Genomic DNA, 26,316 nt, shown 5'->3' with positions numbered 1-26,316 from the left:
TCACGCCCAGTCCCGCAACGCAGATTTTTTAGGAATTTTTTGGACGTCAGGTTGGGTATTGACAAATGTAAACGCTTTAACCGACCCCAGCGCTGCCGCGCTTTGCCTCGCTCCCCATGCACCGCGTCCCGGCTCCTTGGGAATACTGCTCTTTCGCTCATTTCCCAGCAGGATGACCGTCTCCCCATGCCCAGCTGCCGGCGCTCCCGGATCCCGGCGGAGGAAGGAGGGAAGCTCCCGGTGCCCCCGGGACCGGTGCGGGCGGGCGCAGGAAGGGGGCGGGGCCTGCTCGCGCTTCCGTTCCCCCCCCACGTGGCCGTGCTTTGTGCGCGCGGGCGGGCGGCGGCCCCGCCGCCCCTTCCCATCCCTTTCGCTTTCCCTTTCCGTTCCCCGCCGCGCTCCATGGCTTTCTCGTACTCGGAGCGGCTCTGGGAGGAGGTGGGCAAGCCGGAGGACTACGACTCCACCTGGGAGGGAGAGGAAGAGGAGGACGAGGAGGAGGAGGATGGCGGCGGAGGCGAAGCGGAGGGAGCGGAGGCGGCAGCCGGGGAGGAGCCGCAGGATGCGGGGGAGCAGCCGGGGTCGGGCAAGGAGCAAGACTGCCGGGTGGGTGCGGGGGTCCCCGGGGCGCGGGGTGGGCTGAGGGACCCCCTTCCCCTCTTCTCTCCCGGAGCACCTTCCCCTGTTCCCCCCGTGCGGAGCCGCCGCATCCCTCGGGAGTTCCCGCATCCCTCGGGGCTGTCCCAGGTGCGTTCACCTGTGTGAGTGATGTTGTTCCTGCCTTCTGGGCTCCCCTGTCAGGTACTTGATTTACTAAGAAGAACTGGGGCACCTTGGAATACTTACTACAAGTCAAAGGGGTTTTGCCCTGGGAGCGCTGCCTGGGCATGTACTTTGTCCCCATCTCGATTACGCAAATCCTCCGGGAGAGGGGACAGGGATGGGGATGGCAGAGGGGTGCTGTGACTTCACGGCCCCTTAATATCCGTTAGACTGCCATGAGCTGGGTTTTAATATTTTCCCCCACCGTTCCCTGTGGTCTGGGTACTTTATCCCATAAATAGAGGTTCTGTTTTCTGTATGTCACCTGCCTGTTCACTGCATGGATGTGACATTATGGCATTACTGTTCTCCTTGCTTTTAAGTTTTCGGTTGGTATCTTCAGCCTTTGTATGGTGGCATTCCTTCTGCTCTTTGATGCCATTAATAAAATGCCATCACATAAAATCTGCTCAGTTTTAAAAATGAGCTGTAATTTTTGATTTCTTTTAGACATGTTTTATTTTCTAAGGAATGTGTTTAGAGCAACTCTGAAAACAACAAAATGCACACTCTTTTAAAAACTAGAGGTACATGTGCAGTTATGAGTGAGGTGCTGCAAAACATGAGCACCTGTGCCTGGTGCCTTAAAATAATGTTTAGTTGAAAGAAAAGGAACTTTTTAGTCTTATCTGAGGTCCCTGTTTTTAGCATCAGTGTTTTTCAGTTTGACATTGAGTGTCAGTAGTTTCTTCTCCAGCATTGCTTTGGTAAATGCAAACCTGTTTCTTTTTCAGTATTTCCTGTCAGTCAAAACTACAGTCCTTTGACTCCTCCCCTTTTGCGGAAGAGGAAACTAATTCTTCACTTGAGTTTCATTTTAAGCAACTCTTCCCTTCTCTTAGAATATAAATAGGCAGATAAAGCTATCCAATGAATACACTTTTAAAGGAGTTTAATATTAAACTTTATTTTTTTAATAAGCATTGAGATATTAAAATACCACTTTACAAAAAAATTCTCTGTGCACATGGAAAGGTGTTTTGGGTGGAGTAGTTGTAATACTGAATGGAGGAGGCAGGGTTTTCCTTTGAAGTGTTTTACATTGTTGGAGAGCATGCTGTCAACTTTCTTTTGTACATGGCTGGAGTTCACAAGCTTTAATAACTCCAGAACATTCAGGTTATTCTGTTTGTGTGTGTTTGTTCTTCAGGTGGTTTGTTGTTTTTTTTTTTTATTTAGAGCAGCTCTGGACTGTGACAACTGTAAAAGCAAGGACCGTTTTTTCACTCCAGTGGGTGGACTTTTCCTTACAAAGCTTTGCCTTACAAAGGAGGATGTTGTCCCTGAGCCTTATGGCCCCTGGAATACTGTTCTGCATTTTTCAAGAGGAGCTCTTCCTTCAGTGATGAATGTGTAGTCACCTCTGTCTGACAGTGCCTTGAAAAATTATAAGGGCAGTGAGAATGAATGTTCAAAGAAACAGTAAATCTTCTGCTATCCATTTGTGCCTTTACAGCCTGTTAAAGGCATGAATCAGTTTCCAAAACTAGTTCCTACTTCTGCTTATTTTGCACTAATTCTCATTCTTCTCCCCTCAGTCTAGATGGTATTCTTTCTGGCTGAAGCTGCTAGTGTTTTTATTCAGTACTGAGGTTAGAGTTTTTTATTATTATTTGCACTGTGCACTTTCAAAATCAACTTAAAATTCTACTTTTATCTTTGCTTTTCACTTGTCTCTGTAACTGCTCCATATTCACAGTCTGAGGTTCCTGCAGGTGCGTCTTTCCAGCTCTTTTGCCTTGCAGTGCCTTTAGCTTCTACGAGTGAGCTTTGAAAACTTTATGGTTTATGTTTATTTTAAGAATAAAAAGGCTGCTCTAGTGCCCGAAGTTCATGTTTTAATAACAAATCCCATAGTTCTGCTTTCTCCTAAATTTCAGTCAACAAAAGGTTTCACTTCCTCTTCTGGAGTTGTCATCTTTCTCATTGCAGTGCCTGGTTCACAATCCACACCTTCTTTCATCCCTTTTGGTTACAGCTGGTTTCCAGCTGATTTCTCACAAATCCTGTTTGTGTTCCCCTCTCCTGGCTGTGTTCTCTGCTTCCCTCACTCTTTGAACACTGCTGCATGTTCTGCCTCCAGGTTTGGAGAGCGAAAAACCCACTTAGGTTTCCTGGCAGTGCTGTGAGACATAAAGGGGATTGATTTATACCTGCGAGTTTCAGCCTTGCTGTTTAGTTTGTGATTCTTACCTGGAAAGAAAGGGAAGGTTCTGTTCCTGTGTGGCTTAAATAGAAGTTTATAGAGACCCAGAAGCAACACCTACTTGGAGGACCAAAGCTGAGTTTTCCTCTCTTTGCTTCCTCATCTTGTTCTCTTTATTGCTGGGCTCCAGAATGCCTTTTCCTGGGTCTAGCTTCTTTCTGGACAAGCCTTACAGCCCCTTGCACCATGGCATTGCGTCTGGCTCTGTGGCTACACTGGCTCTTCAGCAAACAAGTTATTTTCCAAAGTGGGAGCCAGTCTGCTTTTATCCTGTCCCACCTGACTGCATCCAAGGATGTTATTTTAGAACCTTAAGTGTAAAGAATATCTAGAAATAGAATATTAATAATTGATTGTATTAAAACAATGTTTTAATTAATTCTGTGTAACAGTCAACAGGGCAAGTGAATGGGTGACTTCATTACAACAAGATGTTAAAAAAATGTAGTCCAGTTCCAGCCTTAATTATTAATGAACCAAGGATCATTGTTCATTAGGAAGTGGTTTTATTTTTCTCTGTGCAAGTGAGGTTACAAAATACCAAATGAGGTTATTAAATAACTAGGGAGAGTTTTTGATGCTTCTTTCTTCTAAGTTCCTTACAGTGCTTATTTTGCAAGAGTTTGCACATCTCATCCCCATTTCCCAGCATTCTTGTTCTTGCTGTGAGCTGGCACTGAACAAACTGACTGTGCTGTGCTTTGCTTTGGGGGCCCCTTTATTCATGAGCAGTCTTGTTCATTTTGGTGGTTCTAAATTGACACAACACTGTTAAGTGCTTTCATGGTTTGGGACAAGATGATTCAGCACTCAGCAAGATTAAACCTGTCTGTGTTGCTTTGAAGTGTAACAAATTCTCTTATCACTGAAGTAATCCACTGCAAAAAATAGATAAGTAAAAATCTATATGCATATAATTCAGTTAAAATGCATTTTAAACTAAGTTATACTTGCAACTTCTATTCCCACAAATTTCAGAGGAACAAATGAAGCTGTTCTTTTGTGATTTCTGTCTAAATGTGACACTTGAAATGAATCTAGCACACCTGTGTAGTGAGGAGAACCTGGCACCTCATTGTATGGCACCACAGGTTTTTCTCTGTAGCAATTTAAATTATGAATAATATAAAGTGAATTCAGCTGTAACTAAGTAAATCTGTCACTTGGCAACTAATAGGGATCATGTGAGTCACCACTGTGGGTATTCTCATTTTGTATCTATTTTTTATTTTATTAGTGAAGTTTGATTTCAAAATGTTCCAACTAAATGCTTTTTATTTGCAGGAGCAAAGCTCGAATTCATCACGGCCGTCTCAGGTAAGTTTGGTTACATGGAAAAATGAGTAATAATTAAAATGATGTTTGGAACAGAAGTCCAATAAAATAAATATCTAATGTGACCATGTAGCTCTGTTGTTGTTTGCTGTCTAGATCAGCATGATGCTTAATCAGCAAGGCTGATCTCGAGCATAAAGCAAAGATGAATAAAACTTTTTATTTCAGTAATGTCTACAGGGAATGAGAATCTTGAATTCCAGGGATATTTCTACATCTTAAATTCTCCAATTTTAAAGTCTGGCCTCTCTCTTCACTAGTGTTTATAGCAACTCAGAGATATGTCTTCTTTTAAAATCTTTTAGTTAAGGAGGGAAAATGACATTTTACTGTTTGGGATTTCCAGCTAGTTCTGACCATTTCCATAAGCAAACCCAACTGGGATACAAGATAGGCATGAAAATGAAAACCTTGATTGATAAGACTAGAAGGGAAAAGAAGTGTTTTGGTTAAAGGATAAGGCATGAACTTCTTTTAGTCCAAAGTCAGGAATGCAGAGAAATGACAACAGTAACAGTCTGGCTGGTTCTGGGAGTGCTGGGAGTGCAGGGCACATGTGAGAGATGCTGAATTCAGTCAGTGGGTGATTCTTTTTTGCAGAAAATGGCTTTATTGTGAATCTCTGATGTGTCTCTTTTCTGCAGTTCAACTGGAGGCGTAACTGCACTGCGGCCAAAGACATGCAGAGATACAGACACCGCTACCCAGTACGTGCTCAGGGATGGGGAACCAGCTCCTGGGGCTCCTCCTCGTCCCTTCCTGCCTTTAGGAACACTTTCTAGATTTGGGAACACCCTTTTGCCTTTATATTTACGGAACCTTTGAAGGATTCATTTGTGAGGGGGAAGGGATGATGTGGGTGCGTCAGAAACAAGCTGTTACTTCCCAAAACACATTTCGAGGATTTAGCTTGAGAACATTTATGAAATGTGAGGGAAAGCAAGGAGAAATGTTGAAGTGAGTATTGCCTTTGAAAAGATTGCTGCTTGTTGATTTCTTGTTCTCACCTCCAGGGTTTGAAACAATCAGAAAATGAGGAGGAAGAAGAGATGTGGAACTTAAGCTTTTATAAAAATGAGATTTCTTTTATGCCCCAGGGTGAGTACGTTGTGTGGTGGCTGTTTGATGCAATCTGCTGTAGCTGCTTGAATTGGTGAAAGAGCAGCTTCATCCACATGGGACAGCTAATAAAAACCAAACCAAACAAAACACGAGACCAAAACAAAAACACCACCCAAAACAAAACAAACAAAAAAGCCATCAACATTTCCATTTCAAAAAGTCCTTGTTCCTGCTGTATTTTCCTTAATTTTCTGCTTTGGTGGTAGAAAACTAAGGTATTTTTCTGGCTTACCAGGTTGTCTAGTTAGAGAAGCTAATGCCTGTGTGCAAACACCTGGGTCTGGGTAATGAGCTACCTGGGGTGATTGGCTAACTTTAATTTTAATTAAAGTTAATTAAACCTTTTCCTTTTCCTTGCAGGTGTGCTTATTGAAGATCTGCTTTCACGTTGGTGGGACGACTATGAAACTCTGGAATATAACCATTCTTACATACAGTGGTAAACTGTCTGCAGGAACAGAGTGCCTCTCTTTAGTTGTGCCCCTTTTAAGCGTCGGGTGTATCTGTGTTCCTGAAAACAGCTTCACAAAAGGCCCAGCATCACTCTTGATGAAACCTTTGTCCACTTTAGCTTCATTGAGTTGTGTTCTTCTGGAAGCAATGCAGTGGAAGTCCTGAAGGCCCTGGGTTTCCAGTGCAGCTGTGGCAATGGAGCTCAGTTATGCCTTCGAGCACCTGCAGAACAAAGTTAGGGCAAGGAGAGAGATCCAGATAAGCAAAATGTGTTGCTGTTATTGATGTAGACAATGCTTTTATGGGAGGGATTTATTTCTCATATAGTAAAACTACTTCCATGCCCGTAGGGATGTGAGGTCTCCAAGAGGTGCCTGTGTGGTTGGATGTCATCTTTGCTCATCTGGGATCAAAATTTCTTTTGTTTCAGGCTGTTCCCTTTACGTGAACACGGGATGAACTGGCATGCCAGGCCACTCACCCCTCAAGAAATCGAGGTATTTATTGAAAGCTTTTGTTCTTTTTTTTTTTTCTGAGCTCTGAAGTATGTTAGGATTTTCCCTAAATGCCTTATATTTGAAGTTGAGTGGGATTTTTAGCTTCCTCAGGTCCCTGATGTGCATGGAGCTCCCTGTGAGGCAGTTGGCTGTCTTGTGTCTGCCAGTAGCTCCACCAGCAAATGAAATGCTTTAGTGACACAGTCAAACCTTGTTTAGAATTCAGGTACCACTTAAGCTGGTGCAGGTAATTAGGGAACTGCACCTTTTACTAATTGCTCTGTCTTGTTTTCAGGCCTTTAAGAGGTCCAAGGAAGTTATGGAAAGGTTTGTACGTGCTTATGAGCTCATGCTGAGATTTTACGGAATCATTCTGGTCAACAAAGAAACTGGAGAACTTAAGAGAGCAGAGAACTGGGCTGACAGATTTGAAAACTTGGACAGGTAAGTCTCAGTTTATGCCATTGATCATATGCTGCACCCAGGCACTTCTTTGAGGGGAAAAAAAAGTCCAAGTCAAGGTAATCCTTGGTCCTTGAGGAATGAAGACTTTTGTTGATAAAAATGTTATCTAGTGAGAGTACTTTTAGCTTTTATTCTGTTAAACTACAAAATAGGAATATTTACATCCCTGATTGTTGTAAAATTGCCTCAATGTGTGCGTAAAGTGCTTTGAGTCCTTGTTTGAAAAGTGCTCTGCAAATATGATATTTTTGTATTACTGCAGGTCTTGCAGAGATAATAATGTTCCTTCTGATTCTTGTACCCCTGATGATATTAAGAAGGGCTCTTAAAAGGACTGGGCATAGTCACAAAAGAGAAAATAACTTGAAGATTGTCAAGTATTAAAATAAAAAAGGCCAAAAAAAAGCTATGTCTAGCCTAAGACATGAATTTTTGGCAGAAGGCCTGCATGCCTGTATTCCTAAAACTACAGGCTTCCCCTGAAGGGTCTCTGTCAGGGACAGGATGTTAGGCTGCATGGACTTGTGTGTCTGACTCAGTATGGTGGCTGTTATCTCCTGGTGGGTGATTCAGAAAGCCAAAACCTTTCCAAGCAGTTGAGATGATGAATTCTAGCAGCTCAGGAAGGGCTTAGGAAGGTACTGCTGAGGGCACACGGCAGCTGCTTAAAGCCCACCTCTGCTCCCATTTGCATTGTCAAATAGTCTTTAACAGATCACAGTCAATCAATGACAAAACATTTTGCAGATACCCCAGAGGTTCACAGTGGCTTGTGAGACTTTCCCTTAACAGCTTTGCTTGTCTGTTCTGTTCAGGTTCAACCACAACAACCTGCGGATCACTCGCATCCTGAAGTGCCTGGGGGAGATGGGATACGAACGCCATCAGGTGCACTTGGTAAAGTTTTTCCTAACAGAAACTCTTGTTAAGGGGACGCTACCACATGTCAAGAGAAGTGCCTTGGATTACTTCCTGTTCACCATCAGAAGCAAAAGGAGGAGGAGAGAACTGGTCCACTACGCTTGGCAACACTTCAAACCTCAGGAAGACTTCGTGTGGGGGCCAAAGGAGAAACTCCAGAAGTACAGACCCCGCTCTGCCAAGCCACAGCTGCACCAAAAGGGTGAAGATAGACAGGAAACTCCTGGTAAAAAATGTGGTGATTCTGTGGGAAAGGATCAGAACCAGTCTCCAGAGGTGGAACAGAAAGCTGGAGATGCTGTGAACTTGCAGCCTGAAGTGAGTGATGAAGATGTAAAAGAGAAGATAAGCAAATGTGTTTTGAAGGGAGGAGATGATGAAGAGGAGAAAGAAGCTTCATCTGCCCAGCTGGAGGAGAAGGATTTAAACAGTGAGGCTGAAGAAGTGCAGGGTACAGCAGAGAACGACTGCACAAAGGAGAGCAAGAAGAGAAAGCTGGATGCACGTATGGCAGATGCTGAAAAGGTTGGACCACTGAATAGCTCTACTGATATTGAAAACATTTCCCATAATCTGGGAGAATGTGCAATTAATGCAGAAATTCCCTCCTCAGGCCCACCCTCACAAGCAGAAGAGGACCAGGAAGCACTGAAAGAAGATGATGAGAGCACCAAAGGCTCAGCAGTGCCAGAGACCACTGATGCAGCTGTGAAACGGAGGAAAGTCGATAAAAGGACATTGAAAAACAAAACAGTCAACTTGGCCATAAACCTGAACATGGGGCCCACAGACTGTAGTGCCAAGGTAAATCCATCTGCTGCAAAGTCTGAGGCTGAAAAAGAAAATGTCAGTGAGAAAAATGAAACTGTGGAAGTGAGAAGCGAGAAGGGGGGTGGTGGTGATGCAGATGGTGAGGCAGTAAGACCCCTGGCTGGTTCCAGACTCCCCAGGACTGGCTCTACTTCTCCAAGAAGTGATGGCTGTGAGTTGAGTGGAGATCAAGGCACGGTGAGGAGTGATCAGCACAACTGCAACAGCACACTCCTGGGGGGTAAGAGTGAGGTAGATGGGGTAGAACAACAGGAAAAGGCAGAAAACGCAGACGAAAAAGGGCAAGCAGAACCCACAGACAAGAAACAAGCTCCAGAGAGTCTTGAGCAGAGCACGACACCCACTTGTCCTGAAGAAGACAGTGCTGAGATTGCAACACAAAAAGCTGAGAGCTCTGAGCATGCAGCAGAGCCTGGTGGAGAGCAGGGAGCAGCAGAATGAGAGCAGCACAGCGAGTCCTCGAGCAAGCAGAGATGACACTGCCCCAGCTGCAGGGAGCCAGCTTGGATAAGAGAAGTACATGGAAAAATAAACTTCCTTTGGGATGATCCAGGCTGGCCCCTGTCTCACTTTCACTCTGTCATGCTTTTCTAATCATCTCTAGTAATTTCACCGAGATCCAGCTTTTGGTTACCCTAAAGAGGAAAACTTTAATTTAGTCATCTTCATGAACAGGCCTTGTCCTGTTCCTGGTTTTTATCTGATGTTCAGGGCTATCTTGGAGCAACGGGGATTTTTGCACTTTGCTTTGATTCTGGTATGTCCCTTCTGAAAGAGAAGAGGAAAAATTATCTCTTTCCTTGTTTGAAATAGTTAAGTATTTATTAAATACATGATTTTTAATGTAAGACAGCATGACCTAATTTACCAGGCCTTTCTATTACCATGTAATTTCTGTTTGTTATTTTGAAAGGCTGTACCATCCCAGGAGTTTTTTCCTGGAAAAAGCGCTGTTTCCCTAAAATAGATGAGTATATGGATTTCACATGATGTCAGAGTATAGCTGCCTCTATAAGGAAGTAGGTTTGGCTTTAGACTGGGATAAAATGCATAACCAAACATACCTCTGATCAGTATGAACCTTTGTGTAGATACTGTTCTGAGGTGCAAAGTGCTGAGTAATTTGTTCTCTTCATCCCCACAGAGGTTGCTTTGTAGTTCTTAGAGTTGTTAAGAATATGAGTTGTCTACTAGTTTCTAAGAGAAGAACCTTCAGATTTTGCATAAAACTCTAGAGCTGCTCTTCCCCAGGTTTTCCCACCACTTTTAGACCCTTTATTGTCTTCCACAGATATCAGTGTCCATGACTGGTTCAAAGGCCTTCCTTTCTCAGTTGCCAAAACAGCACAAATTTTTCCCACTGCATTTTTTTCAGCCTTTGCTGTAATTTGCCATGGCCTGTGGGGCTCCTTTCTGAGGGGCCCATTGCGTGAGGTCAGATGTGTCAGATCCAACCCATTTCCCAGTTAGGGCAGGATTGGTTTGCCATTAATGGTCAGCATGTCAAGACAGTGAGGGCATGTCCAAGTGCAGCATGTCTGGAAACCACTGGGCTTTGTGGGGCAGTTAATTGAAGCTTTAATTGGAGGGGGTATGCTTGTCTGGTTCGTTTATTTACAGCCCTCAAGAATTCACTTTCAGACTTTGCCAGCTATTTGCCTGCATTAGTGTTCCTGACCTCCCTGTCAGCTGTTCTGCCTGACTTACACCATATTCCACCGAGTCTGAAAGAGCATTAAACAGCTCAGCTCCTAAAAGTTGACAACAGGGACCTGTTTCATGAAGGAGGGGAAACCGTTCCCAACAGCCAGAAGGTCTGGACTTGCTGTTTGCTCAGATTGTTTGGTTTGGTTTTGGGGTTCTTTGGTGCTGTTTGGTTGATGCAGCAGCCTGTGCAATGTTAATGTGTTTCCTCTCTCTGCTACAGTTCTTAAGAAGCTTCATCTTTCAAGGAATTTGATGGGTGACTTGCCTTCCCAGACTGTAGGTCCTGAGCCAGCATGCCACATACATGTGTGTGGGAATAAAAGTCTGCAAGCTCAGAATCTCATGTTTGTGGTCACACACGTGCTGGAAAAAGGCTTTAATGTTTTTAAATCACTTTTTTTTTTCTTCTTATGAACAGGTGGAGTTAAATAGCCAATAAGAATACACTTAACTACAGATACAAATACTTGAAGATGTTGAGTGAAAATTCTTTCCTAAGAGATTCCTAAGAATTGTTAATTGTGGCTTTTGTACAGATTTATAGTAATTTTCTTATTTAATGAAATTTCCATTGTGAATATGTGCTCAGTTGGGGCATAGATCATATATCTTGTTATGGTGAGGTTTGGTTTTGTGTTTAATGGGATTTCACTGTGAGCCCCAGCCTGGAGTGAGTGCTCAAACCAAACCCTTCCCTCTCATACCTGGTCTAGAGTTTTGACTGTAGGTGTGTGTGGTGAGTTCACAAGATGTTTCCCAGCACTCAGAGTTGTATCACAGAGTCTGTTATGTTAATTCCCCTATTAAAGCATGACTTGATTGCATACCAGTTTCCACTTTTTTTTATCTTTGAGGGCAGGATGTGACCATGTATTTACCCACCACCACCCACCCCTCCTGTGTCGTGGTCCCCTCCAATAAGTGGGTGCAGAGGGCTGCCAGCATTCCCAAGCAGAGCTCTGCTGGGCTCACCATGAGACACATTTGCTGCTTGTTCCGTGGGGAGGTGATGCCCAGTCTTCCTCCAGCTCTAAAATATGCCCAGCTCTAAAATATGCTCTAAAATATGTCTGTGGGATAAAGATACTCCCCCAAACCCCCTGCAATGGTTCTTGTTTAATGATGTGCTTGGAAATCATAGAATCATGGAATGGTTTGGGTTGGAAAAGGCCTTAAAGCTCATCTCAGTCCACCCTCAGACACCTTCCACTAGACCAGGCTGCTCAGAGCCCCATCCAGCCTGGCCTTGGACGCTCCCAGGGATGAGGTGTCCCTGTGTTTCAGTATGTTTTGGTAGGTCCTGACTTGCCTTTGTGCTGCCACCCCCTCCCACAGGTGTCCTGATGCTCTGTGGGGCAAACAAGGGCTTCACTCATCCCTTGGGGCTTCAGGCAGGAGGGCACCTGCCCAGCCTGGCCATGGGGGTTCAGTCCAGTGGGTCTTTTCAGGACACAGGTACAGGGGTGTCTGTGGTAAAATGATTTCTGTGAGTTGCTGTGTCCCTTCAGCTGTGCTGCCTGTGCCTAGGGATGTGGAATGAGAGGATAACTGGGTGTCCTCTTGTTCCACAGGCTGGGCTTGAAGGTGAATACTCTTCCCGTGCTGGTCAGCAAACTCCATGGGCAGCAGCCCTCCAAGCCCATGCTTGCTCTGATCGAGGTGTGGCCAAGGAATTTAGATCTCCTCTGCCTTCTGTCCTGCCATCAGTTGGCCTCGTGTGGAGGAGGAGGCACAAGCTGTGCAAAGCAGTTTGTGGGACTGCACTGCTCTCCCTCTCTGGGGTTTGTGGTGTCCAGTAAAGCATTCCAGTTATTTTGAAGCCAGCAGAAGCCATACAGACATACGGTCCCTTTCTGTCCCCAGCTGCCTGTTCCACAAAAGCTTGTAGGAACTTTGTAAATCTTTGAGTTCTTTATCCCTCTGTCAAGGTTAGTGGAATATTGATTGCTGGGGAGCTGGACAGACACACACTGTGTACTCATACAAACCTCCTGGCAAGGGATGCCAAACTGAAACCTGGTATTTCATTTCTTTAACTTTGCTTTTCCACTTCTGCTCTTGTCTTCTTAACCAAGTGAGCTGTGTCATTTCAGTTCTGATGAATCTTGCCCTGTTCTTCTCCACTTCCAAGCCCTGCTTTGGATGAAATTGTCTTTAATTGATAAAAGGAAGCATGAAGCTATTTACAGAAGATACATCTCCATGAATATATTGGCATTTGGGATCACCTGTCTGGGAATGGTCCTCCTGTTTATTCCTTCCAATATTTCAAATATTTTCTGTGGCTTTGAGGATGTTTCTCTTTTTTCCTTCCTCCTTGTATGCATCTGTGATTATCTGTTTTCTGATCAGGATTCATCACTTTTCCAAGAAATCATTTGTTGTTCTTCAGATCACTCTAAAAAAATCCAAATGAGATGTGAATAACAAACTAACAAAGCACCTTGTAAAGCAGTAAGGGCATTTCTCTGTGGTGATCTTGCACTCATTTCAGGTATATTAATGTCTCTACTGAAGTTAGGTGGCCTCAGGCACTGAATAACTTGCTCTGTGTTGCTTTTTACCTGTCCAGCCCAGAGGTGGTGATGGGCTTTGAGAAATGCCCTGGGTGAGACCCGAGGAACAGCTTTACATCTCCAGCTAGAGCAGCCCAGTTTTGCTCCTGTGTCATGTCTCCCAATCCAGCTCTTCCATAGGCTCCTCTCCTCTTGCTGGAGCCTCGGGCTGCCCAGCAGGGCATGAATGAGAGCTGCTCTGGCTGCCTGCTGCTCCCCCTCCCTCTCCCACCTCCTCCTGAAACCTCCTCTCCTCCAGGCTCAGCCCCTCTTGCCTTGCTCCCGAGCTCTGCCCCTCCAGCTGGAGCCACAGGTTTATCTGGAGGCAAGGAGCTCTGTAAACTGAGACCCAGGAGGAGGAGGGATCTGCTGGACCCTGGAGGAGAAAGGGTTTAGCTGCCCTGGAGGAACGGAGAGAGGCAGAGCCTGGGCACCATGGCCGGATTCTCCACTCTTGGGCTCCTCTCCCTGTGTCAGTTTTTAGTCACAGCATCAGCTCAGGTGAGAAACCTCATTTGTGTCTTATGCTCGAGAAAAAACCTGCAAGGGTAAAAGAGAGTGATCTGTGTATGTTGTGCCTGTGGGGTGAAATGTGGCAGTAGACAGATCATTAGTCTAAAGTTTATTAAAAGTGTGCATGTGGGTTTGTACCTGTGTGGGTCGGTGTAAAAACCACTGCTTTATATTTCCATGAAAGTGTTGTCTTCCCATTCAGGACTGCAGTTATGAGAGAGAAAGCCTTGGGAGAGGGGGAGACCTGTGGATGTAAGAGAAACAGTTTTCTTTTACACTGAAGTAACAGGTATTCAGTGAGACTGATCTGATCTGATCTGGTCTGATCTGGGTCTTTATTTGAACCAGAATTTCTTATTTATTCCTTCAATCAATTTTCAAGTTTTACACTTATAAAGCAGGATATTTAATTCCATTCACTTCGGACGTGGAGCTGTATTAAACTTCCCTGTCTGGTGTTAATATTGTTTGGTGGGGAAGTGACTCCTCAGTGAGGTTTTTCATTGTTAGTGAGGAATTTTTGCAGCCTGGCTTGGGAATTCAGAGCTGCCCTCATCTGCTGCAAGCAGAGCTACTTCTACAATGAAACCTTTGTTCCCTAAAGCTACAGCAAGTTACTCTCTGGAGCCCTCTCCATACAGAAGTCATTTATTGGACCTTTTTTTTCCTTTCCCCACCTTTCCAAAATCCCAGATTTTCAAACGGCATCCTGCTCAGAGAGGAGACTTTCCCTTTCTCCTCCTGTCCGTTGGTGTCTGCCTGGCTTTTCCATCACCCCATCAGCCTGGGACTATAAATTAATTATTACTGCCCAGCACTTGGCCCCTATGTTCTGTGGGCTTTGCATTTCCCCCTCTGCCCAAACCAGAACGTGCCTGTGGGCAGGGAGAACCCTTTCCTATATACAACCAAACCCATTTGCTGCCCAGCGTCCAGCTTTGATTCCCAGGATAAGCCAGTTAAACGAGCTGGGGAGCCCTGAGGATGTACTCAATCAAAAGAGGTTTTCCAAAAAGCCTTGCACCAATCTGGAGCAACTCTGAGCCCACCCTGGCTGGCAGGGGGCCCTGAGGGAGGGAGGGAGGGTCAGTGCAGATTTAGGGTTAAGCTGTAGGACTCGGCCATTGCTTTCTGATCCAGCCCATGTGTTTCTTCCGATGCAAAAATAAACTCTTGTCTCTCATTTTCCCCTAGTCCCTTCAGAGAGTAGGACCACAAGGCCCTCCCGGACCACGAGGACCCCCTGGACCGTCTGGCAAGGACGGCATTGATGTGAGTGATACACAGCAGGGGCAGGCTCAGGGTGAGGGGTGGGGCAGAGGCAGAGCCAACGGAGCAGAGAAGCTGCTCTTGTTCTTCTTTGGACATCCTTCAGGGGTGGGCAGAGCTGGAGAACCAGCCTCCTCATAAGAGACCTCGTTTTGCAAGAGCCAGAACAGTGAGTGGAGGTGCTGAGCGGCCTCAAGTTCTTTTCAGGATAAATCCCTTTCTCAAGGGAGAGCTCAGGGGTTCATGACCCTGCCTGCAAAGTAGAATATTTCTCTTTTGGTGTTAGGATCTGTGTAGGGTTGAGTGCAGGGGTACAGTGTGTGCTGGGGTTACTGCACACACTCAGTAGTTCAGAGAGAGGTTTATGTGATGCCTCAGAGCATCCACATCTCTAAAGAGGCTACAAGAAAGTCAAATATGCAGCACTGGACACTGCTCTTCTATTTTATGTCAACATTTTCAGCATGGTTATCCCTAATTTTGGTGTGAGAGATGTCAGGATTTGGCTCGTGTGTTGCCAGAAATGAGTTTATAGTGGCCCAAAAGGCAACTGAAATGGACAACCTTTGTCTCAGCAGGCAGCTCCTTTCAGTACCTCCTGTGGAGGTAGAAGACCACGTACCCCAGGACTTAATGGAGGAGAAAAGCTTGTTCTGTTAATTTTCATTGATGTTTCCATAGAAATGAAAAATACTGTTTCCATGTATCTGTTGGATAAGGACTGAATTTTGCCCTGTAGTTGGAAGTGGATAAAATGAGCATCAGAGGGACTTTCAACAAGACTACATCAAATGCAAAAGTCTGGGCTTCTGCTTCGATTTCCAATTTGAGTAGTGCTTGTCTGAGCTGTTTATGGATTAGTTCAGGGTTTTTTAAAGCTGGTCTGAAGTACATTTATGGAAATTGGGCCTTTAAGCAACCTTGAAAAAAATCTATTAATTCCATGCAGGTCATTTTCTTTTGGATAAGGAGGTTAAAAAAAAAAAAGATGTATGAGTTCCCTGGAATCTGGTGAACAAGGAGTGTTTGTGTCTGCAGTGGTGAGCTTTCCCAGTGGCTCTGTGAGCCAGGCTGGTCTGAAGAGAGAACCTCATTGATTTCCAGCCAGTCCCTCCAAGTGTCCTTTCAGCTAACAGAGGCTGTTTTACTGGGAATCTCACTCTGGTTTTGTAGCATGAGAAGTTCAGAGCTGGTACCTTTACAGCTTCTGCTGTTTTTCATGATGTGACAAAAGGCTTAAGGGGATGCCCTGGAAGAGGGTAAAGGATGTGTGTTCCCGTTCACAGCAGTGAGCCTGTGGAGTCCCTGCAGCTGGGCATCCATGTGGCCAGTGAGTTTTGGGAAAGGCTGGCTGTGATTCTGTGTGGAGGGAAAAACAAGAGTTTGGGAAGGATGAAGCCCTTCTGACTTCAAGTTTCAACTTTTGCAGAGAGGCAATTGGAAAGAAACCTGTAGTTTTTCAGTTCCTGCTTTCTACAGAATATTTTGGACTTCAACTCTGGAACAGCACCAGCATCACTTCCGATAGCTCTTGGAAACAGGAGCCCTGGGAAATGCTGATCATGTGAACCTACACCTTTTCATCCACAACTAAAAGCTTTGGAAGGCTCCCTGTGGGACAGAACCACATAATTTCTAATTAATATGAGGAATGTTGTCCTAATAAACAGCTGAGTAAAGTATTTAAGGTGCAAAGTCCTGCAGTCCCAGCTTCAGCCTGGGGTTTTGGCTGTGCAGGAATACTCTCACATTTGAACAGACTTGAACTCCATCCCTCCTATGGATATAAGATGTCAGGTGTCCTGTTCATGTGAGGTGGTCTGGCTTCCCAGGGTCAGACACCAGGATGGTTCCTGTTATTCAACAGGACACTGAGTCCTTTCAGGAATTGCATAGGAGAAGAGAGACAGGGCTGTGGCTGATGTTGAGCACAGTCACACAGCCTCCCCATTTAAGGGTTGCCCTTTTTTTGTCTGTGCTCTCCAAAAAAATGATGGTATATAAAATCCAGCACTGCTCTGCATTTTCCTAGTGCTGCATGGAGAGGATCATGTGGATCCCGAGTGGCAGCATCAAGTGTGCCTCTGCAGAATGAAACCATTATTTTGTTTCTTTTCTTTTGGTGATAAGACTTTTTAAAAATTGCAATCAGAAATTTTCTGGACTCTATCTGTGCAGCTTTCCTGAACTCTGTAAGCCACTCCAGCCAGGCCATCTTCACAGATGGCTTTGGATGAATGCAGTGTAGGAAGTGTTGCTGGGTGTCTTTGAGCTGGATGAGTGCTGCTGAAGTGTTCAGCCATCCCTTGCCATCAGCTGTGAGCAGTGAGAGATGCAGAACATGCAGCTGAATTATTCAGGATGTTTCCTTGGATGAACCCCATCAGCACAATTTCTCAAAGGTCCTGCTTTCATTCCTGCCTTTCAGTGGGAGCTGCAACATTAAGTGCCTCTGAAATATTTCATAATTGAAGCCTTTAACACACTTCACATTTCAGACTCAGTAACAAGAAAAATCTCTCTCTCCCAAGACGAGAAACAGCATGTTGTGATCAAAGGAATTAGTGGCAAGTTCCTGTGAATTATTTCTGGGGATGTAATTCCCCAAATTGCTAATAAGCAATTGTCACTTTTCAAAAATCAAGGATTTTTTTTTTCTTCCCCTGCTTTCTTTCTCTTGGCTAGACTTGCTGAGAAACAGTAAACTTCCTTCTCTCTCATACAGCACCAGGAGAGCATTTCCTTTTGCTGACAACCCTTGCCTCTAATTCCCAGTGATCTGGCATTAGGGGTATAAACACTCAGTAGGCTTTTGATTCAGTTCTCTGAAGTTCTGGTGCTCCTGCAGAGTCCCCACAGGGGTCCACGATGGCAGGATCAAGGTCTGAGATGGTCCCCAACAGCCTTTGCTGATGCTGTGACCTTGCTGTGCAGATCTGCCATCACACAGGGAAGAAAAAATTGCAAGGGGCTGGCAACCTCAGGTGATGGAGAAGGGAGTAGGTGATGGAGAAGGCACCTCTGCTGCCATTTCCAGCTGCCCTTTCATTTCAAAAGAAGTGCTCCTTTCATCAGTATCACCTATGATACTGATAACTATATATGGAAAAGCTGTAGGCAAAGGGTAGTGAAGGAGTTGCTTCAGCAAGACAGAGCATAAAGATCCTTCTGTTCAGGGACCCTCTGGTCAGTCCTCCTCTGCAGTACATAAATGCTTGCCTGAGCAACTCAAGGCAGCCAGTCTGGAAAGATTTACCCACAGACTTCACAGTAAATATAGAAACGGGCTATAAATTCCACAGCTTTGCATCCCGCCTCCTGGCTCCTAATTACCAGGGCCATGGTGGGATGGTGTTATTTCCAGCCTTGCTCTGTTAATAACCACCCATTTTCCATATAGATTTTGTTCTTCCAGGATATCAACATGCCCCTTCCCCTCTGCTCACCTACAATCCCTGAGCCTCTCACAATGCTCAGTGCACTTATCCCAAAACCAGGAGGGCAGGGTACCCTCTAGACTGGGACACAAAGTGATTTTCTGTGGGGTGAATTGGGAAACCAAGCTCCAGTGAAGCTCCTGCTGTTTACAAATATTTGCTTCTTTTGGGGGCTAACAATAAAATACAGATATCTCATTATCAGGGGTCTGAATGACATTATGACTGATTGAGCTAGAAATTATTTAAGACTTTTAAAATACCATCTCCCAAATGCCTTTAATGCTGTTCTTAAAAGTAGTTTTCCATTCAAATAGGGGAAAAAAATGAGTGCTTTTGAAATATTTTACAAAAATTGTATTTGATCAAGATTGTGCAATTGGATTAGGTGGAAATCAGTTGGGGGCTTTGTTCATTTGCTTTTCCTGTCCAGGTTTAGTCATATGAAGGAAATCATTGTAGACAGTTTGTTCATTCTTCACTTTCTGGTAGTCCCCAGCTCCTGGCAGTACCACAGTTTCATACTGTGCCTGGCATACCTGGTGCTTATCCCTGTATCCCTCTGTTTCGTCAGGAAGGTGTTTGGAAGCTTTGATAGCCTCCAGCTTCCTCACTGCCCCGCTTGCACACAACCCCAAGTGCAAACAACTTCTGTGTCTGGAAAAAGTTGGAGGTGCTGACACCATTGCAGAGCACTGGTTCTCCCTGGAAGGCTGAGGATGTGGGTTTCACTAAATTTGCTGTTGTGGGTGTGGAAAAGGATATCCAGACTCATCCTGCCTAGGGGGTAGCAGGATTTAGAGCATCGGCTCCATAAGACTGAGAGTGGTAAATCTTGGAATGGGCACAAAGGAAGATTTGAGCTCTGTGACAGTTGGGAAGAACACTGTTGGAAAAAGCCAGCAAAGAGAGTTTCTGCACTAACACTGACATCTTTTCTTTCATTTAGGGAGAACCAGGCCCTCCTGGTTTGCCGGGCCCACCAGTAAGTATTTTCTGGTCGATATTGACTTGTTCATCCTTTTGAGAGGGACACAGGGCATGAGCTGGCACTTCCTGCCTCACTTTCCTCTTCACCTGCTGCAGAATTACCAGAAGGAGTATGCAAGACTGGGGATGCTCAGCCCTGGTCCAAGGGTCTAACATATTCTCCTACTTCATTGCTAACTGAGGATATAAATGAAATAAAATGAAAATTAAACAAATTAATGAAATAAATAAATGAAATAAAGCATCTGGTGCAGCACCAGTATAATGAAACTGACACCAAGCCAGGTATATATGGTTATTTTTGGCACTGGTCTGAGTCTGCTTCAGCCCCTCACTCTGCCATGGGGTGCTCAAAATTGTACCTGGTAGCACCTGCTACATCCCTTTCTAGCCCCTGCTAAGAACAGCTTATGAGTATGTGGAACTGAGCCAAAGCACTGAAATGAATTTAGGATTTGGATATGGATTCGTAGCAAGATTCATCTCCTTTCATGGAATTCTTCCATGTTGCACAGTGTAAGATTGACACATCAACAAATGAGCTTCCCTCTTGTAGCCTGTATCAACACATGCCTGTATCAACACATGCCACATTTCTCTTGTTATTATGTGGAAAATAATTGCCTGTTTGTCTGATGTAGGGGCCAAAAGGTGCACCAGGGAAGCCTGGAGCAGCTGGTGAAGCTGGATTGCCTGGACTTCCTGGAGTGGATGTGAGTATTTCATCATCTTCTCTTAGGTCCTTTAAATATTTCACATAGGCACAAGTGTTTTCCTGAAGTGTCTCATCAACTTTTCTGTTTCTGCTGGAGAAGTAAAATTGGTCCTGGATCTATGTATATGTGTTGCATATCAGGAGCAATTTTAAGAGTTGAGGGCATCTCTTGATTGAATTAAGGAGTGTGAGAAGAATTTTGAGACACATAATTGACACTGTTTTGATTTTTGTTTTATTTTACAGGGTTTAACAGGAACTGATGGCCCACCTGGCCCAAATGGGCCTCCAGGAGACCGTGTGAGTACCACATTAGATCCTAAATCCCTTTAAATGAACATTTTTCCTGATTGTACTGACGGTTTTCTCATTCCTGTGTAAATTGGGGACATTCAAGTGTTGATTCTGATGTAAACCCTTGCAGAACACTTGGACCTTTGAAATGAAGCCCCAGGTGGCTTTTCATTAGGCAGAGCATGAGACCCATCTTTCTTTCACGTGGCCTTGAGCAGGCTTGAGTTGCCTCAGTGTTGGGAGTACCAGTGCAGAACAACTCCAGTGATATTTCAAGTATCCAAAAAGTTTCTTGAAGCAGTCAACAGACTTAATTATGAAGTTTGTCAAAGTGAAGCTAATTTGGCCTTTATTTGCAGTCTGAGTAGGCAGCTCTGTTATGTTTATAATTACTGTTACTGTTGATTAATTATTTAAACTTTTGCCTTTTATTATTTCTGGGGCTGTCCATATGGTTGCATTATTAGTTGCTTGGCCTTAGTGTTCCCCAACCAGCTTAGCAAGAAATAAGAGTTTTTTCTGCTTCCTGCATATTACAGCTCTGCTAAGGGGCACCACAGGGATAGAGAAATGACTGCCAGGGATGCTACAGATGTCCTTCAGATCATCCACAGTGGGGCCAGAAAGGTTCTTAGGCCCCCTTGTGACATTAAGGACTAAACCTTAATGAGCCACTCAGCACAGATTGTGATCCAGCACGGCTATTCTCCTGTCTCCCAGCTGGGAAGATGAGGCTTGTATCCACAGCTGGCTTACTGGCCTCTTGAACTCGTGGCTGCAGCAATGGGCTGGATGCAAATCACAGCACACAGAGGTTAAAAAAGGTGGATTTTGGTAACATGTATATCTCAATAATCTGTTTGTTGCCCCAAGGAGTTGCTCAAAGCACAAAAACCTATGGGCTGTCTCATTCAGTCACAGGGATGAGTGATACAGGCATGTATGTTTGGAATGTTCTTCTTCCTTTCCCATGTGCAAGGTGAAGTTTGCGTGGCCACCAGGAAAGTTGAGTGGCAGGATCCAAATATCTTGGTCACAGCTCCAAACATCTTGGTCACATCTCCCATTGTCTTGGTCACAGCTCCAAGCCTCTGTCCATCACCACCACACTAAATCCCACTCCTTTCCTGTCCCTTGTGCCCGTATTTCTCCCCAGAGATCCAGAGCTGCAAAATCCTGGCCACTCTCAGACGGTCTGTGGCAGGAGTCCAGCACCTTCTGGGAACTGATCCCTCATTTCTAAACCAGAGAAGCTCAGGACCACACACAGTGGGCAGTTCTGTGCCCCTGTTCTGTGCTGGGTGGCCGTGTTTGCCCATGCCCACGTTAGCACACAGCTCCTGGCTCGCAGGGTAATTGAGCAGATAATTTCTGGGCACCAGAACTTCCTCTTCAGCTCTGTGGTGGGAGCACCCAGACAGAGTTGCCCTCGCTCCATGCTCTGGTTTGATGTGCTTTCCCACGTCCTGTAACTCAATCTGTCGGCATGGGGCAAACCTGGGACCTGCCATCATTCGTGGGAGCTTTTCAGGGTCAGTGGTCCATCTGGAAAATTGTTTTAATTGGTCTAATAAAAACCTGGAAGAAGGGAAAACCTCTAAAAGCTTTGGCACTCTGAATGAACAGTGTTGTTATCCCGACTTCCTTTTTTCTCCCTGTCTTTTAGAATGTATTTCAGTCTCACACAACTCACTGAAATAAGGTGTCTACTTACTGTTGGGGGCTTGAATTCATGCTTAACACGGTGATTTTTTTTTCTAAATAAGCTTATTTTTCTGGACTGGAGTGTCAGAGTGAAGCTGTTTAGGGAAGTGGGCTCGTGGAAGCCAGTTTTCAGTAACACATTATTGCCCAACATTTCCTTTCCTCTCTCTGTCACATGCCATAAGTCCAGCAGTGATTCCCATCAGACCAGGGACACAGAGCAGTGCAGGCAGCACACCAAAAGGGCTTTTATCTTCAATATCTCCTGTTGCTCTCAGCATCCATTAGCTTTTCTCATGGTTCTGCTTACTGATTAGATCAAGCCTACTTGTTTTTCCAATTTTAAAAATCCTTTCTTTTCAGCTGGGAATGAGCTGGGTTCTTGCCTCTGTTCTAGATACTGGTCTCCTTCATTGGAAAGTTTTTGAAGGCCATTTTGAAGTTTGTTGCTTTGCACTGTAAGCAATAAGAAAAACATACTTGTTAATTCTTATTTATGAATGTCATAATAATCAAGTATTTTCTCTGCTCCATAGTTGTGTACTCACGAAGTTTATTATTATAAAGTGAAAATTATGATGATATTGTTTTCTAATCAAAAGAGAAAGAACATTGTTACCAGGAGAACGATTTGAGTCAGACAATGTTATTAAAATTGAGATGTAAATTAGAGTCTCTCCTCTGAACTTGATGCAGTTGTATCAACTCAGGGACTTGATGATCTCTAATTGTACCAGGAGTGTTCACTGCTGGATGTTGCACTTTCTACCCTCCAAGATATCAAAATTAGGGAGTTTAAAGTGCCAACATTTGGCATTTTGAGTGCTCTGCCAACCTTTTGGCACATTGGCCAAAGCAGAAAGGGGCGATACAGCTGGTTTCAGAATTAGGGTGTGAGTCAGGAGGTGCCAGGAATTCAATGTTTTCTTTGCAGGAAGAGATCCCAGCTTGTCCCTTTCAACCATCAGTACTTGTAGGTACTTTCAGCCTCAAGATAAAAGTGGCTGGAGGACAAGCAGAGTAACCTGCAGCAAGAGAAATGAATGAGCTGACGTTTGCCCTGGGTTGATTTTTATTGGATTACAGTCCCCTGCTCACAAGACCACTCCTAATGAGGCCTTGGGTCCTCTTTCTCCTTAAGCTTAACAAGGCAAAATATTTCTAATCTCCTTTGGTACGCAGAGCACTGGGAGAGGGCAGATGTCATCCCTGGGATCACAATAAGCAGCAGTGTGTGTTGGGATATTTGCCAGGTCTGCCCATCCACCTTGTTCTCCTCATCCTAGGGGTAGACACCATTTAATTCTGGTTTGTTTTTTGTTCTTGTTGGTTTTGTTTGTTTGTTTTTGTTTGTTTTTGTTTGCGGTTTTTCTTTGTTTGGTTGTTTTGGTTTGGGGTTTTTTGTGGTTTTTTTTTTTTTTGTTTGGTTGGGTTTTTTTTTTTTGTTTTGTTTTGTTCATTTTTACATTTCCATTCACTGGGGGTGGATGAGGAGGTGACTGAGAGCTTATGGGTCAGGATTAAAGAAAAGGGACAGGTTGGACAGGGCTTGGGGCAGCCTGGTCTCATGGAAGGTGTCCCTGCCTGTGGCAAGGGGAGGGGAACAAAATGATCTTTAAGGTCCCTTCCAACCCAAGCCATTCTGTGATTCTGTTTCAGAATTACTACCTAGAATTAATTTTACAGTCTGGCAGCCAGTTGGCAACTCTGCAATACAACAAAGGGGTTAAGGAGGTCTCTCTGTCTTCTTATCTTTAGCCAAGCAGGAACTTAACAACTTCAAGGGTGACTTAATTCTAGTCTAAGACATAAGATCACCAAGCTCTAGTCAGGCCTAAGAGTAGGAATGCAAATTCTGAAAAGGAGATGGGGGGGTTTGCCAAGGAAGCTCATGAAGAAGCAGAAGCTGCCAAATCTTTGCCTTTGCTTGAAGGGAAAATGTATGAATTAATAAAATTCACTAGGATGAGTCCAAATTTTGTGAATAGTTTCAGATAATTTAGTCATGGGACCAACAATATGAATGTGTTATGAATGAGAATATTTCAAATAGATATAATTCAATTTATGAATGTTTAGATGTTCATGGAGACTACTCTGAGGCCAACTGGGACTTCCAAAAGTGTCTCTTTAATCTTTTAGGAGCAAATGGTGAAGAAAGTTGCTGGGGCCAGTTCTGAACATCCGTCACCACTATCTTAAAATGTTCTTTAATCAAGCAATTAATCAGGAATGGCAGAGTCATTATTATCCATAAATTTCTGTCCTTATATTTGTGAATTCAGCTGAGCATCTCTAATTGTGTCCTGTTTCTGCAAGACACTGCTGGAGTCTCCAGTCAAAGATTGGTGTCAAGGAGAGCAGGCATTGTTGACCACCCATATGGAGGTGTCTCTTTTATTCCTGCTAATTTGTATCCTGTTTTATTCCCATAGGGTGCATTAGGACCTGCTGGGCCACCTGGACCAGCTGTAAGTACCTCCCAGAACAGCACAAGTAGTAGAAGTGTGTCATATCATGCCAAAACCATCACCAAGAGAAGATGGGAAGCTTCGTATCCCAGACAAAGGGATCAAAGCCTGAATGAGTGAATATATTATTTCAAGTGTTTAAATATGTATGTATGACCTGTTCTGGTAACACAGGGCCTGTTTTTGGTCTCTGAGATGCTATAAAGCAAACCAGCTTGGGATGCAGACTAACATACCAAATGCTATTGAAATTATTAGGCATTACCTAATGTCTAATAAAAATTAAAAGAAGAAAAAGGAGAAGCAGATAAACTAGAATGTTGTCCTCCTAACTCTCTGTGTCCCACTATCGTGTCCCTGTACACTGCTTTTCTTAGAGACATCTCATAGGTAACAGCAGTGTAAGGGGAATACAAATTATTAGAGGCAACAAAAGGGTTCATCAAGACACGAGCTCTGCTCTGATTGCAAATTATAATAATTAGGGACAGGGGAGTGCTAAGAAAAACTTAAAAGAGAAAAAAAATTAAGCAGCATTTTCAGAGGTTTTCTTTTCTTCCTGTGTGTTCAGTTTCTAAGTGTTCTTTTACTGTTTTAAATGTTGTTTCCAGGGCAAAGGACTACCAGGACCTCCAGTAAGTAATAGGAATATTTTTTCAAAAAAGAGTTTTAAATTATTGTTTTGGCTTTACTGGATACCCTGAGTGTTATATACCCACCTCAGGCCTTGGGTCCCTCTCCTGTGCCAGGCAGAGGAATGTGGAGTCCTGCAGGTCACTGGCCTTGTGTGTTTTCTATCCTTGCCCTTAATGTGGGAAAACTGGTAAATACAAGGCACAGCAGCCTTGTAATCACTGGAAGTGTCCAGTTCTGGGGTAGCTTTTGTCTGGTGGGTTTCTGGGGCATTCCAGGGCTGCCCTGTGTCTGAGGGATGCAGACTGGCAGTGCACAGTGGTGCCAGGAGAGTGTTCCATTGATGTTCACTGGTAAGCTGATGGTCTGGGTGCAGGAGGGAGCTCCATGGGGGGACTGGGCAAATGGGTGCAGCCAGACTGTTTGCTGGGCCCTGGGCTTTGGGGTGTCAGGGTCAACATGGGTGTAAAATCTCTTCTCTCTGTCCAACAGGGGCCTCCAGGACCCAGTGGGCTCCCGGGTGGACATGGATTTCGGGGTCCTTCTGTGAGTTTCTCCTACCACTTACTCCTCATTTTCTGACTGTGTCACAACCACAGAAGAGTGAGGTTCACTTCTGGTCTCTTACCCCACTCTGAAGTGAGATGCACAAGACACTACGAGCCCCACAAACACCCACGGGCTGCTGTTCTTGTGTCAGCTTATGCAGGGTCACCCCAGTCAACCACTGCAATGACAAGGATGTGCAGCCATATCTTCCTTCACCAGCTGGGACTAAGGACAGAAGAGCAGCCAGTGTCACCAGAACAGGGATTAGATACCAGCTGGTGGGTATTTTCAGCATCCTCAAGGAAGCCACTGCACAGAACAGGACTGGTCTGGGTGACCCCGTTCTGCAGAAGCACAGCATGTTTTTGAGTGCCCACAGCTCCACTGGAGAGGTGCAGAGCCAGTGGAAGCAGGGATATGCCCTTCTGTCCTAATCCCTGTTCTTCCATGTGCATCTGGTGCTCTCCCTGCAGTCACAGAAGCCTCTGCAGAAGGAAAGGTGCAGTTTAGCCCCATTTGAGATATGTTCTCCCACATTCAAAATACACACTGGTATTTGGTATCCACGATTCACATCTCTTTACATTTCCCTTGAAGGGGAATTCTTATCATCTTTCTCTCTTTTTAGGGACCTTTTGGTCTGCCAGGATTCCCAGGACCTCCTGGACCACCTGGACCTCCTGTAAGTTGAGACTCACAAATAAATGTGAGAAAATTCCCAAGAGGAGTCTAGAATTTTCTCCTTGCTTCCATAACATGCCCTTTTTATTTGCTGCCATCACCATGAGCATTCAGCAGCCCATAAACACCCTGCCCCAAGGAGAGCA

General features: G+C 44.6%; 2 protein-coding genes across 3 annotated transcripts in view; both read left to right on the top strand.

Moving 5' to 3' along the window:
* The first annotated feature begins 171 nt into the window (after nt 1-171).
* On the top strand, nt 172-11,183 carry OGFR (opioid growth factor receptor). Of its 2 annotated transcripts, XM_064674046.1 has the most exons (9): nt 172-606; nt 2,361-2,414; nt 4,313-4,345; nt 5,008-5,070; nt 5,377-5,461; nt 5,846-5,924; nt 6,369-6,435; nt 6,731-6,879; nt 7,716-11,183. In XM_064674046.1, the coding sequence occupies exons 1-9, from the start codon at nt 187-189 to the stop codon at nt 9,091-9,093; spliced, it is 2,328 nt and encodes a 775-aa protein (XP_064530116.1). In that variant the 5' UTR covers nt 172-186; the 3' UTR covers nt 9,094-11,183. The 2 variants fall into 2 exon arrangements, with proteins under 2 accessions (XP_064530116.1, XP_064530117.1); XM_064674047.1 differs by lacking the exon at nt 2,361-2,414.
* Nucleotides 11,184-11,429: 246 nt separating this feature from the next.
* Nucleotides 11,430-26,316, top strand: part of COL9A3 (collagen type IX alpha 3 chain) — a 36,051-nt gene continuing 21,164 nt past the window's right edge. The window contains exons 1-9 of the mRNA XM_064674048.1: nt 11,430-13,415; nt 14,622-14,699; nt 19,083-19,118; nt 19,765-19,836; nt 20,085-20,138; nt 24,272-24,307; nt 24,919-24,942; nt 25,433-25,486; nt 26,118-26,171. Coding sequence (XP_064530118.1) covers nt 13,350-13,415; nt 14,622-14,699; nt 19,083-19,118; nt 19,765-19,836; nt 20,085-20,138; nt 24,272-24,307; nt 24,919-24,942; nt 25,433-25,486; nt 26,118-26,171 — 474 coding nt within the window. The 5' untranslated portion in view covers nt 11,430-13,349. The remainder of the gene's footprint in view (nt 13,416-14,621; nt 14,700-19,082; nt 19,119-19,764; nt 19,837-20,084; nt 20,139-24,271; nt 24,308-24,918; nt 24,943-25,432; nt 25,487-26,117; nt 26,172-26,316) is intronic.

Source organism: Pseudopipra pipra, chromosome 17 (genome assembly GCF_036250125.1).
Source record: "Pseudopipra pipra isolate bDixPip1 chromosome 17, bDixPip1.hap1, whole genome shotgun sequence".
Lineage (NCBI taxonomy): Eukaryota > Metazoa > Chordata > Aves > Passeriformes > Pipridae > Pseudopipra > Pseudopipra pipra.
This window is presented reverse-complemented; position numbering and strand designations above follow the sequence as displayed.

Bases quoted from the DNA above. Each gene is read 5' to 3' on its own strand.
- OGFR (XM_064674046.1), top strand. From the start codon at position 187: ATGCCCAGCTGCCGGCGCTCCCGGATCCCGGCGGAGGAAGGAGGGAAG. The intron at 2,415-4,312 runs GTTAGAGTTTTT...TTTTATTTGCAG, and splicing joins TGTTTTTATTCAGTACTGAG to GAGCAAAGCTCGAATTCATC. The intron at 6,436-6,730 runs GTATTTATTGAA...TCTTGTTTTCAG, and splicing joins TCACCCCTCAAGAAATCGAG to GCCTTTAAGAGGTCCAAGGA.